The sequence below is a fragment of the Bos grunniens genome, chromosome 21 (genome assembly GCF_055505025.1).
Source record: "Bos grunniens cultivar Pamir isolate PY7600 chromosome 21, Bosgru_T2T1.0, whole genome shotgun sequence".
In the NCBI taxonomy this organism is placed as follows: Eukaryota; Metazoa; Chordata; class Mammalia; order Artiodactyla; family Bovidae; genus Bos; species Bos grunniens.
In genome coordinates, this window is record NC_141185.1 from 63,507,504 (window position 1) to 63,520,911 (window position 13,408).

At 36.9% G+C, this 13,408-nt stretch overlaps 1 protein-coding gene across 25 annotated transcripts in view; it reads left to right on the top strand.

The window, feature by feature from the left end:
* The window catches only part of MEF2A (myocyte enhancer factor 2A), a 180,742-nt gene that overhangs the window by 107,328 nt on the left and 60,006 nt on the right, over positions 1 to 13,408 (top strand). For 23 of the 25 annotated variants that reach the window (XM_086364838.1, XM_086364853.1, XM_086364842.1 and 20 more), the window contains one exon: positions 5,262 to 5,465. In XM_086364838.1, coding sequence (XP_086220964.1) covers positions 5,262 to 5,465 — 204 coding nt within the window. Of the gene's footprint in view, positions 1 to 5,261; positions 5,466 to 11,039; positions 11,178 to 13,408 lie in introns of those variants that run through there. The other 2 variants (XM_086364858.1, XM_086364857.1) reach the window with 2 other exon arrangements.

The following is a 13,408-nucleotide window of genomic DNA, read 5'->3' on the forward strand; positions in this document are numbered from 1 at the left end:
TGAAGAGTGTTCCACAGAGAGGGGAAATAGCCAAGTTCCTAAGACAGGGAGTAGTAGCTGGTGGTTAAGGAAAAGCCCACACACTGTACACACCAGTGCAGCATAATGTTTGTGTGTGAGAGAGAGATGATATTTCATTTTGAAGCCAGATTGTTTATTTTGTTTCCTTAATGAGTTTGACTATTACTTTCAGTGCAGTGAAAAACTCTATAAACTCCTACGTATACATTTTGATTTACGATTCAAATATATCAGTCTGTCAGGTATGTGGCCAATAAACTGTAGGGTGCAATAGGTGAAGCAGGAAATCTAATAAGGTGATTCTATAAATAATTCACATGAGATACCATGTTACTTAACCTCGGGTGGTATAGTGGTGTAGATAGAAGTGGATTGATTTGGGATATGTTTTAGAGGTGGAGCTAACACAATTTACTGAAGGACTAGATAGAGTAGATTATTGTGATTGGAGAGATGAAGGATAACTCTTAGATATTTGCTTTTGTTTGAATGGATGACAGTGCCGTTTGCTGAACTGGAGGAGACTGTAGAAAGAGCATATTTGTTACTTTTAAAATTATGAAGCTGGATAGCTGGATGCAATTACCTGGAAGGACTATGAGGGTAAAGAGAAGGGATCCTTGATCTAAAGCTCACAGGCACTTCAATGTATAAAGGTTGAGCAGAGGAAGACGGTATAGCTCTAAAGGCTGAGAGGAAGAAGTCATTCAAGTAAGGAAAACTAGGACAGTGTGGTGCCATAAACAATTTGAGAAGAAAATGTTTGAAGATTGAGAACATGGCCAACTTTGTCAAATGAGCTATATGGTAAGATAAGAAAAAAAAGTGATCATTTACTTCAGTCACATAAATTGAAGGTCAGTGTGATGATATTGGCAAGTCTTAGCAGACAGAATATGAGGACTGGAAGTCTGATTGCAGTAGGATGGGGAGAGAATAGGTGGTGAGAAATTAGAGGCAGTAACTATAGACATTTCTTTCAAATATTTTTACTGTGAAGTAGAGCATAAAGAAGGGCAAGAAGAAGGGGTGGTGACTGGAAAGGCAGCATGAAGTCAAAGAAGATGCTTGAGCATAAGTTTATGGCCTTTGATCTGACAGAGAGGAAGGAAACCATGATGAAGGAGGAGAGGGCAGCATCTGGAAAAGACTAGAAACAGATGTCGGTAATACCAGCAGAGAAGGAAGAGTGTGGAAACGTACAGACAAAACGGTTGGACAGATAGATTTGGTGATAGAAAGTGAGACAGTTGCTGCTTGCTTCTGTTTTCCCAGTGGTTTGAAGCAGGGTGGCTCAGATAGTAAAGCATCTGCCTACAATGTGGGAGACCCAGGTTCGATCCCTGGGTCGGGAAGATCCCCTGGAGAATGCAATGGCACCCCACTCCAGTACTCTTGCCTAGAGAATCCCATGGATGGAGGAGCCTGGTGGGCTACAGTCCATGGAGTTGCAAAGAGTCGGATATGACTGAGTGACTTCACTCCACTTATCAGTGGAGAGTGGATTTGAGGGAGAGAAGATAGGAAGTATCTCTACCTGGAGAATGGGCTTTGTTGTCATTCAGTCGCTCAGTCTTGTCCCACTCTTCCTGACTCCATGGTCTGCAACACACCAGGCTTCCTTGTCCTTCACCATCTCCCAGAGCTTGCTCAAAGTCATGTCCATTGAGTGGGTGATGCCATCCAATTATCTCATCCTCTGTTGCCCCTTCTCCTCCTGCCCTCACTCTTTCCCAGCATCAGGGTCTTTTCTAATGAGTCAGATTTTCGCATCAGGTGGCCAAAGTATTGTAGTTTCAGCTTCAGCATCAGTCCTTCCAATGAACACTTGGGACTGATTTCCTTTAGGATGGACTGATTGGATCTCCTTACAGTCCAAGAGACTCGCAAGAGTCTTCTCCAGCACCATAGTTCAAAGGCATCAATTCTTCAGCACTCAGCTTTCCTTATGGTCCAACTCTCACATCCATACATGACCACTGGAAAAACCATAGCTTTGACTAGATGGACCTTTGTTGGTAAAGTAATTTCTCTGTTTTTTAATATGCTGTCTAGGTTGGTCATAGCTTTTCTTCCAAGGAGCATGCATCTTTTAATTTCATGGCTGCAGTCACCATCTGCAGTAATTTTGGAGCCTAAGAAAATAAAGACTGCCACTGTTTCCATTATTTTCCCATCTATTTGCCATGAAGTAATGGAACTGGATGCCATGATCTTAGTTTTCTGAATGTTGAGTTTTAAGCCAACTTTTTCACTCTCCTCTTTCACTTTCATCAAGAGGCTCTTTTGTTCCTGTTTGCTTTCTGTAAGGGAGCTGTCATCTGCATATCTGAGGTTATTGATATTTCTCCATATGTAGAGTACATCATGCACAGTGCTGGGCTGGATGAAGCACAAGTTGGAATCAAGATTGTCGGGAATAAGGAGTTCATGATCTGAGCCCCCGTCAGCTCCCAGTCTTGTTTTTGCTAACGGTATAGAGCTTCTCCATCTTTGGCTGCAAAGAATATAATCAGTCTGATTTCTGTATTGACCATCTGGTGATGTCCACGTGTAGAGTCTTCTCTTGTGTTGTTGGATGAGGGTGTTCACTATGACCAGTGCGTTCTCTTGATAAATTGTTAGCCTTGCCCTGCTTCGTTTTGTACTGCAACCCCAAATTTGCCTGTTACTCCAGGTTTCTCTTGACTTCCTACGTTTGCATTCCAGTCCCCTAAAATGAAAAGGACATCTTTTTTGGGTGTTAGTTCTAGAAGGTCTTGTAGATCATCATAGAAACGTTCAACTTCAGCTTCTTCAGTATTAGTGGTTGGGGCATACATTTGGATTGCTGTGATATTGAATGGTTTGCCTTGAAAACAGAGATTATTCTGTCGTTTCTGAGATCGCATCCAAGTACTCCATTTTGACTCTTTTGTTGACTATGATGGCTATTCCATTTCTTCTAAGGGATTCTTGCCTACAGTAGTAGATATAATGATCATCTGAATTAAATTCACCCATTCTGGTCCATAAAGTTCACTGATTCCTAAAATGTTGATATTCACTTTTACCATCTCCTGTTTGACCACTTCCAATTTACCTTGATTTGTGGACCTAATATTCCAGGTTCCTATGCAATGTGCTTTACAACATTGGACTTTGCTTTTACCACCAGACACATCCACAACTGGGTGTTGTCTCCACTTTGACTCAGACTCTTTATTCCTTCTGGAACTATTTCTCTGCTCTTCTCCAGTAGCATTTTGGTCACTTTGTCAATGTGTGGAGTTCATCTTTCAGTGTCATATCCTTTTGCCTTTTCATACTGTTCTTGGGGTTCTCAAGGCAAGAATGCTGTAGTGGTTTGCCATCCCCTTCTCCAGTGGACCACTTTTTGTCAGAGCTCTTCACTCTTACCCATGCGTCTTGGGTGGCCCTATACTGCATGGCTCATACTTTCATTGAGTTAGACAAGACTGTGATCCATGTGATCAGTTTGGTTAGTTTTCTGTGATTGTGGTTTTCATTCTATCTGCTGCGGGGTCAAGTGCACTCTATATAACAGTCCTGGTTGCCAGTGACATGCTGGCATAAGTCCTTTTGAAGGAGGTGGCCATTATGCCATTATCCCTACCATAGTTTGGCCTGAGGCCAAACTACAGGGAGGGAACACAGCCCCACCCATCAGCAGAAAATTGGATTAAAGATTTACTGAACATGGCCCCGCCCATCAGAGCAAGATCCAGTTTGCACAGTAGCCAGTACCTCCCATCAGGAAGCTTCCACAAGCCTCTTATCCTTATCTATCAGAATGGGATGATAGGATAAATAAGCTAAGTTATAATGTCAGGCAACCTTAAGTGTTAGTTAAGATGTATGGTCATCAGTTTAGAAAAACAAGGGGGATGTGGATGTTAGTGTGCATGCACATTTATGTTCCCAGTAATTGTCAACCACTTATATAAAGATAAAGATAATGGAGAAGGAAATGGCAGCCCACCCCAGTATTCTTGCCTGGAGATTCATGGACGGAGGAGCTTGGTGGGCTACGAGCGACTTCACTTTCACTTTCACTATCTAAAGATAAAGGAATAAATGGGCAAAGAGTTGGACACCACTGAGAGACTTTCACTCACTCACTCAGAAAGAGATACTTATATGACACGTATCAGTGCATGGGGACAAATGATTTCGAGGTCCCCACAAGGAGAGTTTGAAAAGTGAAAATGGGTCAGTCGTGTCCGACTTTTGCGACCCCATGGGCTATACAGTCCATGAAATTCTCTAGGCCAGAATACTGGAGTGGGTAGCCTCTCCCTTTTCCGGGAATCTTCCCAACCCAGGGATTAAACCCAGGTCTCCCTCATTGCAAATAGCTTGAGCTTCAAAACATTGGGGGTTTTTAGAGAAGAAAGGAAAATTGAGGAGAGAATGGGAAGCAAAAAAGGACATATCTTCTAGACCCTTGAGTACAGGAGATGTAGTATTTGAAAAGAAACAAAGTAGTCTCTATTTGAGAGGGCTTCAGGTGACAGGTTTCAGTTAGAGAAATATTCAAAGGAGACTTTGAGGACATTGAGGAATTTGCTGATCTAGACTGTGAATTTTCATGGGTGAAATAGAAGGGATTGGAAAGGAGAGGAAGGATAATTTAGATTAGTGAGTGGATGTATTTTGTTGTTTAGGGATTGATGGATTCCCTGATGGCTCAGCGGGTAAATAATCCAGTGCAGTGCAGGAGATACAGGAGATGCGGATTCAGTTCCTGGATTGGGAAGATCCTCTGGAGAAAGGGAATGGAGCCACTCCAATATTCTTGCCTAAAAAATCCCTAGACAGAGGTGCCTGGCAGGCTACAGTCCATGGGGTCACTAACAGTTAGACATGAGCAACTAAGCACACACACACGATGGATTACTTGAGGCAGGACTTGGACCTTCTAATGCCTTCTGAAGCTGGATGGTAAGAGGCCACTAGTTAGCTGTTTCCTTCTCTGGTTCTTTGCCCAGAGTCGCAGCCAAGGATAAAGGAAGCCTCCTCAGGAGACTACTCTGTCAAGCCCTTGGGGGTACAAAATATATGTAGAATTGTAGTCCTTTGGCATGCTGGGAAAGGAGACTCATGTGGAGTATGAAGCTAGGAAGTTTTTTCACCTTTGAAATCAGACTCATTATTAAAAGAGAACTCATCTTCAGGTAGCCTATATTCCAGTACTACTAATAACTTTTAATAAAAATACACTTTTTTAAATTTTCTAGGTCACTTTTACAAAGAGAAAGTTTGGATTAATGAAGAAAGCCTATGAACTTAGTGTGCTCTGTGACTGTGAAATAGCACTCATCATTTTCAACAGCTCTAACAAACTGTTTCAGTATGCCAGCACTGATATGGACAAGGTTCTTCTCAAGTATACGGAATATAATGAACCTCACGAAAGCAGAACCAACTCGGATATTGTTGAGGTAACAAATACATCTAGTGATGCCTGAATTGCAGATAGTAATTAAATTAGATTGCTTTTTATAGCCAAAACATACATAAAAACATATTTTTTCTCTGAATTGTTTCTTAGAAGGATCTAATTATTACTATGTGATGACCCATTTATAAGCATATCTTAATCACCAAGAAAAAATAAACAAGGCTGATACAGTATGTGCATCAATATAATGTAACATTTCATCTGTGATTACTTTTTATATGAGTTTTAGAATTAATCTTGTAAGAAACTGTATCACTTTGGACAGTATGAAGTTTTAGTTTTTTTTATGTCTTAATTATTTCATTACCTCAGTGACTACCCACAATTTTAAACACTAATGAAATGGAAGAATTTATTCTGTTTTGTTTATAGTCCTTTAGTTGTGGGAGGAGGATGGTCCCTTTTTTTTTTTTAATTTCTTTTCCTTCGATATCTCATAGTTCTACCAACCTATTTAGTGAAAATAAAGAAAAAGAGTTGTTTAGAATCATTTTAGTCCATTCAGAAAGTATTTTAGGACAAAACCTTAAAAAGGAGAATCAATATGCTTTTCCCTTTAATTCTTTCCTGTTATAAAAATCTTCTTATAAAAGATAACTTTCTGTGTGTATGTCTATAGCATTTTATACTAGTTTCGTATTTACTTTTATTTTTTTTGTTTATACTTAGAAGTTTTGTTTTATTTTTGTTCAAAACAGGTTTTTTCCCCCACTGCTTAAAAAGACGTCTTTAATTTTGTAATATTAGAAAACTGTTTCAATACATTAGAGATTTCCTTGGTTAAAATACTGAAATCGTGGGAAATGAAGCAAAAATAACCATAAGAGAAGAAATGTAGTCTCAATTTAGGTTTTATTTCAGAAATTGAAATTAAGATACTTGATTGTGTAGGGATCTAATTTATTTGTCTCAACACATTGTTATAGTTCTGAAAATGCATTTAAAATATCTCCCATGTTTTTCTGCCTTAACCATTCCTTTTGGACAGTAATTGATTCTAACTGCCAAAAAAAATCTGATACTTTTATTAGAAAAATCCTTATTTTTTAAATAATTAATTGCTTAAAATGGAAAGTAATAGTCTGATTACAGTTACAGTTAGTCTGTTGCTTGCTGTGCCCACTGCTTTATTTGTGTCTCACTCCCTTCAGGGTCTGTGAAGCTTTTGATCTTGCTTTTGCTGATCACTTAAACTACATGGTTACATCTTTAACTAAACTCCTTAGCACAGTTATGTTTTTATCAGTTGTAAATTATTTTATATCATTTAGCTTTTATGGTAAATCTTATTACTTATGTGCAATATAAACTAGTAGACTCTTTCCTCTTTACGTATCAGAATGCATTTTGAATCGTAATTTTATAGATTAGGGGATCTTGATTTGAGTAAACTTCATAAGAGACTTTGTAACTGGATTTCTTTGAAACAGAAGGTATCCCTGGTGTTTAGTTTAAAATGACATCTTATTTTAAAAAAGTCTCTCTCTTACCAAAAGCTCCACTACCTTAAGTCAAAGAAAAAGAGTTGACCTTAATAAACAAATAGGTATTCAGACTAGTTTCGTTATGGAAGGCAGCCACCTCCTTGACCCTAACTACTCTGCTCTTTCATTGCAGCAGTTTTTGTTCTTGGGTCCTGGAAGTTGAGGGTACCTCACACAGCCTAAAGCTTACTTTCTTAGAGAATATGAAGAATATAGGGTGATTTAATCCTCACATAATTTTCAAATTACCTCAGTCTTCATCTCTGTTGTGGTCAGCAATGAGTGTAAGAGAGTAAATCCCAATCATTTTTTAGCACTCCTCCTATGTTACAGTTTGCTTCAGTATGAAAGAAAATATTTGCAGCTCAATTATCAATTGGCATTTTGATGATTTATTTTTTAATTGAATTTCTTAGACATAAGCAAACATGGATTTTACCAGTAGCTCTTCTTGAAGCTCTGAATTATATAAATACAAGACACATATGAATAAAAGAAGATGCATTGAATTATAAGGGATTTAATTTGTTGCGATAGGATAAAATTATAAAACTTAAGGCACCTTTCTTGTATGTCAGTGTCTTACTGAGTTAATCTTCATAAAACTGGATGATTACCATTGTAAGACAGTCTTTCTTCCACATGTAAAGGTGATAACACAACTACATCCTCACTAGTAGTGCAAACATACTTGAGTTCTTTTTATTGGTTGTAGTGATGGCTTTATACTAAGGGAGCTACCAAGATTGTTGTGAACCAGACTAAGTTAATAGGATAAGAGTAATGACAAATACTTATACAGAGCTTCCTATGGGCCACTTTCTAAGTGCTTTATGAATATCTTAAGTATATTTTTAGAGTATCATTTTACATATATTTTCCTTTTACATATAGTTTTGTTTCAAACAGTTATAGTAATTGGAAGCAAACATTTAGACTTGTGTTTGTTTATTTAACAAACATTTTTGAGGGACTCCTGTGTGCCAGGGACTCCACAAAGTGATTTTTAGATTTCAAAATCAAGCCACAATACTGTTTTTTTTCCTACCTATAGTTCTGTAAACCACTGAAACATACTTTTACCAACTGAAGATTTTATATTAAACTTATGACAAGTTGGTTTTGGACTCTTTGGCTATCTCATGTGGCTGAGTACATCAGCAGTAAATAGAGTCATGAACAGCTTCAAGTGATCTACTTTAGACTGTTTCCTTATGTAGTATAAACAACAGTGAGACTAACTGAAAACTTCATGAACAACTTTCATATGGCCTCTGAAGTCACCCATTTCCTGTTGCATATGATAGTTTTTAAAACTAGCAGGATTTTACTTTCCCCCATATTACTAAAATATTCTTTGACAGAATCTGGAATATGTTAAAATGGAGTCTTGTGTGGATGCATTTCTATTCTATTGGATCTAACACACAGGCCCTTTTGGCATGTACTGTGTAGAAGAGAGGGATGCGTGCCCTGTACTGTTGAGCACATCTACATAGTCTACGAAATAAGGACACACATGAAATTAAATCTAATATGTTTTCTGGGAGTGCTGTAGAATAAATACAATAAAGTAGAAGTAGTTGGTATTTGAATATTGTGATGATAAACATAGGAGGACATGATACATTCATCTACCTTCCAGGTTTTAACCACAGGTATTAAGAACACATATACAGAATGGTGTTTGTATCTTTGCTTTTCTTATTTCATATTAATTACATTTTAAAACTAGTCTCTTAAAATTTTAATCAGTTTTAACATTTTAATCATAGTTGATAAGAATTTTTTTCTTTATAGCTTATTAAAAATCAACAGCATTTATGTATTTTAAGTTGCATTTAGGTATTTTTAAATTAAGGTTTGCAGTGTTGGATATATATATCACCTATGATGTGGTACATTCTTTATTAAAAAATGAGTTTTACTACTTATTACGTATAGTTGATTAAAAAACATCAAAGATATACATTATATCTTTTTATTTAAGTACACAAAAAAAGATGGCAGATTTTGTTTGGTCCTATCAAAGATAGTAATTTAACCGAAGATACAAAGGAAATGTTATGACCCCCAAATCTTCTTTTCAGGATATTGATTTAAAAATTTGTGAACTTTATTATGCAATTTTATAAGAATATTAGATATATCCTAGAGTATTAGAAACTAGAAATGAAAATCACCAGGGTAATTAGTTGCCATTATTCATTCACATGTGTGTATAAATTGAATTTAAACTCAATAAAAGCCTAGACCATAGAATGGTTCTGCATCAAAATAAAAATTATGCTAAAGGAATGAAGTGAAGTAGCAGCTGCTACACAATAAATGCCCAAGATTACTTTGTAATGACATAGCTTTCACTTTGCAGTATTTGCAATAATATTTGAAATATTAGATATTTCTCCATGTAATATATTTAAAATAATGACTTGGTGGCATTGAACATTCAGTAAATAGTTAATGTGGTGATTCAGATCATTGTGCTGCCATTTAAGCATGTAAATACAGAAGCCATGACCATTTGTCTTTCTTATTAATATCTTGTGAACTGTTCCCAAATAGAGGTACTTTATTCATCACAGAATACTATAGTATTTAAAAATTTTCTTTTCACTTGCATTATATATTATTTGATCTTCATATCCAAGGTAAGCTTTTTCAGAAGCAGAAATTGAGACCAGAGTTAAATGACTTGCCTAGAGTTGTGTAGCAGTTTAATGGGAAAAGTGGGATTAGAACCTGGGTCTTTAACATTAACTCCTCCCTTTGTTCCCCAGTTTACCAGATCCATCGGAGCTCTGCAACATTTCACCATAAACAGATAAGATTTTATACATATACCAGTAATGTATTAACATATGACAAACATGAGTAAGTTTTCCTCAATAATGAACAGAAAATTAGTGAGGTAATTGCATTTCTCAATGTACTCATTATGACCTGGTACTCTTCCAAGGGCTTTTATTGATATTATTATCTTATTGATGAGATGGTTAGATAGCATCACCAACTCAAGGGACATAAATTTGAGCAAACTCTGGGAAATAGTGGAGGACAAAGGAGCTGGAGCACTGCAGTCCATGGGGTCACAAAGAGTCAGACACAACTTAGTGACTTAACGACAATGACAAAATTATTTTATTGAATCCCTCTAATTGTCCCCATTTCACAGTTGAGGAAATTGAGGCACAGTGATGAATGAAGTAAAATGATGATAATTTGCATTCTGAAGGAAGAGAAAATCTGCTTCTTGAGTCTTAATAGTTCTTCCCTGCTTTAAAATTACAACAGAATTTGCAAATAATATAGAAAGGAGGATAGGGCATCAATATAAGATGCTTTTATGAATTATTAAATACAAACAGCTGGTAGCAAAAGTAATCATACCAGTGATTCATGCTATTTAAAATCAGTGGTTCTTAAAGTGTGATGCCTTGACCAGAAGCATCAAGATTACCAGAGAACTTGTTAAAAAGTTTTGAGGTTCCAACTCAGACCTATTGCATCAGAAACTTTTGAAATGAGACCTGAGCATTCTGGTATTAACTTGAATCAACTTGTCCTAAGTGCAGTGAGACTAAAACTTCAAGTTAACATGCAGTCTCTCGGCAGTGGTTATCCAGCTTTTAAAATATTTTTATCCCTAAGACTTCTCTGAAATAATTTCAGTCGTGAGCAAGCATAAGTCATAATTTTTAAGACCTTCTAAAGAGTAGTTCAAGATAGTATGCTGATATTGGTGTGAATTGCAAACTGTTTTTAATGGGTGACATTTTGATTTAATTCTATATGATTATCAAGTGCTTCTTTGAATGTATTTAGGGGATCTGGTGGGGATGTGTGGGGAGATGGACTCCAGTTCCTCAGTTGAGCAAAAAAGATAGATGACTTTTTCTCCTGAGATTACCTAGCTACAGAACTGGAGGTGCAATTATGTTTAGGATTTCTGACAGTATTATTACATCCTCAAAAAGTCTCTTTGAGCCCATCAGTTTTTTCTCCCCATATTACAGATGAGGAATGGAACAGACAGGGAGTGTTTAAGAGGCTTGCCTAATGTTTTACAGGGCTGCAGTGGAGCGGCAGGGAAAGGGAAAAAATAATGAAACATCTGAAGACAAGACAAAGCTTTCCTCCACCTCCAGCCCCCTGCCCTGCTCTTTTATTCTAACAGAGCCTGAAGCAGCAGGACGGTGATGCACAGGGTGAGGCCCCCAATCCTCACGGCCCTCCTCTTCCACCCACATGTCCTGCGCCATCACCTCACGCAGCAGTCACCGTAGCTCCTGCAGTTTTGGTTTTACTATTTTCATTTTGCTATGTATTTGAATATTATTATTTATCATACAATTATTGGTTTTCATTTATGTGCTTTTTATAAGGAATTGTGCATCTCTGCGTGTGATTTTATTTTCTTGAAGTCAGGTTTTTCTCCATCAGAGATTGATGTTACTGAAAAATAAACAGGAGTTCATGTCATGGGTGGAAAGGGTTGTGATATATATATACATATATATCACTTCATAATACAAATCACGTTTCTGTAATGTATTTCTTGTGATTATTGATAAATATCTTTGTATCCTTTTTATATCCCTGTGTGTCATGGGTTGAGTGTTTCAGTGCTTATGATGAGATAAATTGTTCTGTTTTCTCGGGAAGTTCTTCGATACATTGACCGAATTTTTGACCGAGGAGGGAAGGAAGGTACAGAGAATTGGGAGAAGAGTGGTCAGAAAAAACTCCCTCTAGAGGTGACACCATCACCTGAGTCCTTTAAAGGGTAGGGTTGGAGAGAGAAAGGGGGTTAGAATCAGAAGAAAGGTAGGCTGGGTGGGACAGCTTATGTGAAAAGTAGGAAATGAAGCATAGCATGCTTATTTTACAAAGTTAAAAATCAGCTAAGAATAGCTGTAGTGTAGTGTGAAGAGTGGAGACAGCTAAAACGTGAGAAGTAAACCAGATCCCAAACAGATGTATAATACCCTTGACTCCCTTCTGAAGATCTGGGTACCTGTTGAAAGAGCCTAATAAAGCTACCTGAGTTTTACTGAGTCTTGCACTTCCCAAGCTGTAAATTTTTAGAATTGCCTTATAATTTTTTTGAAAGGGGTTGAAGAGAAGTGAAGAGAAAAGGGTACAAGTATTGGATGTAATGCATTATTTCTTCATTTTTTAATTTATCAACTGATGTTTATCATACTGTATATGAGACATTGTACTGGACACTAGGAATATGGTGATAACTGGACATATTTCTCTGTTTCCCTAATAGGATTATGTGTGGCTATATTCTTATCTTACCTCAGAAGTCCCTTTGTTGGATACATTTCAGTATGAATTCAAGGCACTTAGAATTCTAAGATACTGATGTTTACCACCAAATATTAACCATTCAGCATATAAACATTATATCACTATTAAAGCTAGAAGCCTATTTAGAGCAAAAGATGTAGAGTGCTTACCATATTCAACAATGATATGGGTATGCCTGAAAAGCAAGATATATCTGCCGGGGTCCAGCCCCGGCTGATCCAGGGTATTCGAAGGAGAGATGGCATCGGCGACCTATTTATTTAAATATTCATCAAAGATATAAAGAGTAATAGAATGAGGATAGCTCAGTCGGCATATATCTATAGTCTTAAGTGATATTTCAGTTATTTTATATAAAGATAGCTAATACAGACATTCAGTTAAAAAAAAAACTGGCCATTCATTTAAAATTAAGAGGATAACTATATATTATATTTATTGGTGCACAAGTAATTGTGGTTTTGTCGTGTTGAAATTTACCTTTGATATTGGAATACATTCTTAAATGTGGTTTTGTTATATATCATTTTAATACACATTTCTTACTCTTTTTTTTTTTTACTAATGATTTCTTATTTCCTGTGTATTTTAGATTAGGGAAATGATGTTAGAAAAAAAGCAAATTCAAGGAATTTTCTTATTTGAGTTCAAAATGGGTCATAAAGCAGTGGAGACCACTCACAACATCAACAATGCATTTGGTCCAGGAACTGCTAACGAACATACAGTGCAGTGGTGGTTCAAGAAGTTTTGCAAAAGAGACAGTAGCTTTGAAGATGAGGAGCATAGTGGCCAGCCATTGAAAGTTGCCAATGACCACTTGAGATGATCATAGGAGAAGTTACCTAAGAACTCACTGTCGACCATTTTACTGTCGTTTGGCATTTGAAACAAATTGGAAAGGCGAAAAAGCTCAATAAGTGGGTACCTCATGAGCTGACTGAAAATTTAAAAAATGGTCGTTTTGAAATGTCATCTTATTCTGTGCAACAACAGTGAACCATTTCTCAATTGGACTGTGAGGTGCGATGGAAAGTGTATTTTATATGACAACCAGTGATGACTAGTTCAGTGGTTGGACTGAGAAGAAGCTCCAGAACACTTCCCAAAGCCAAAGTTG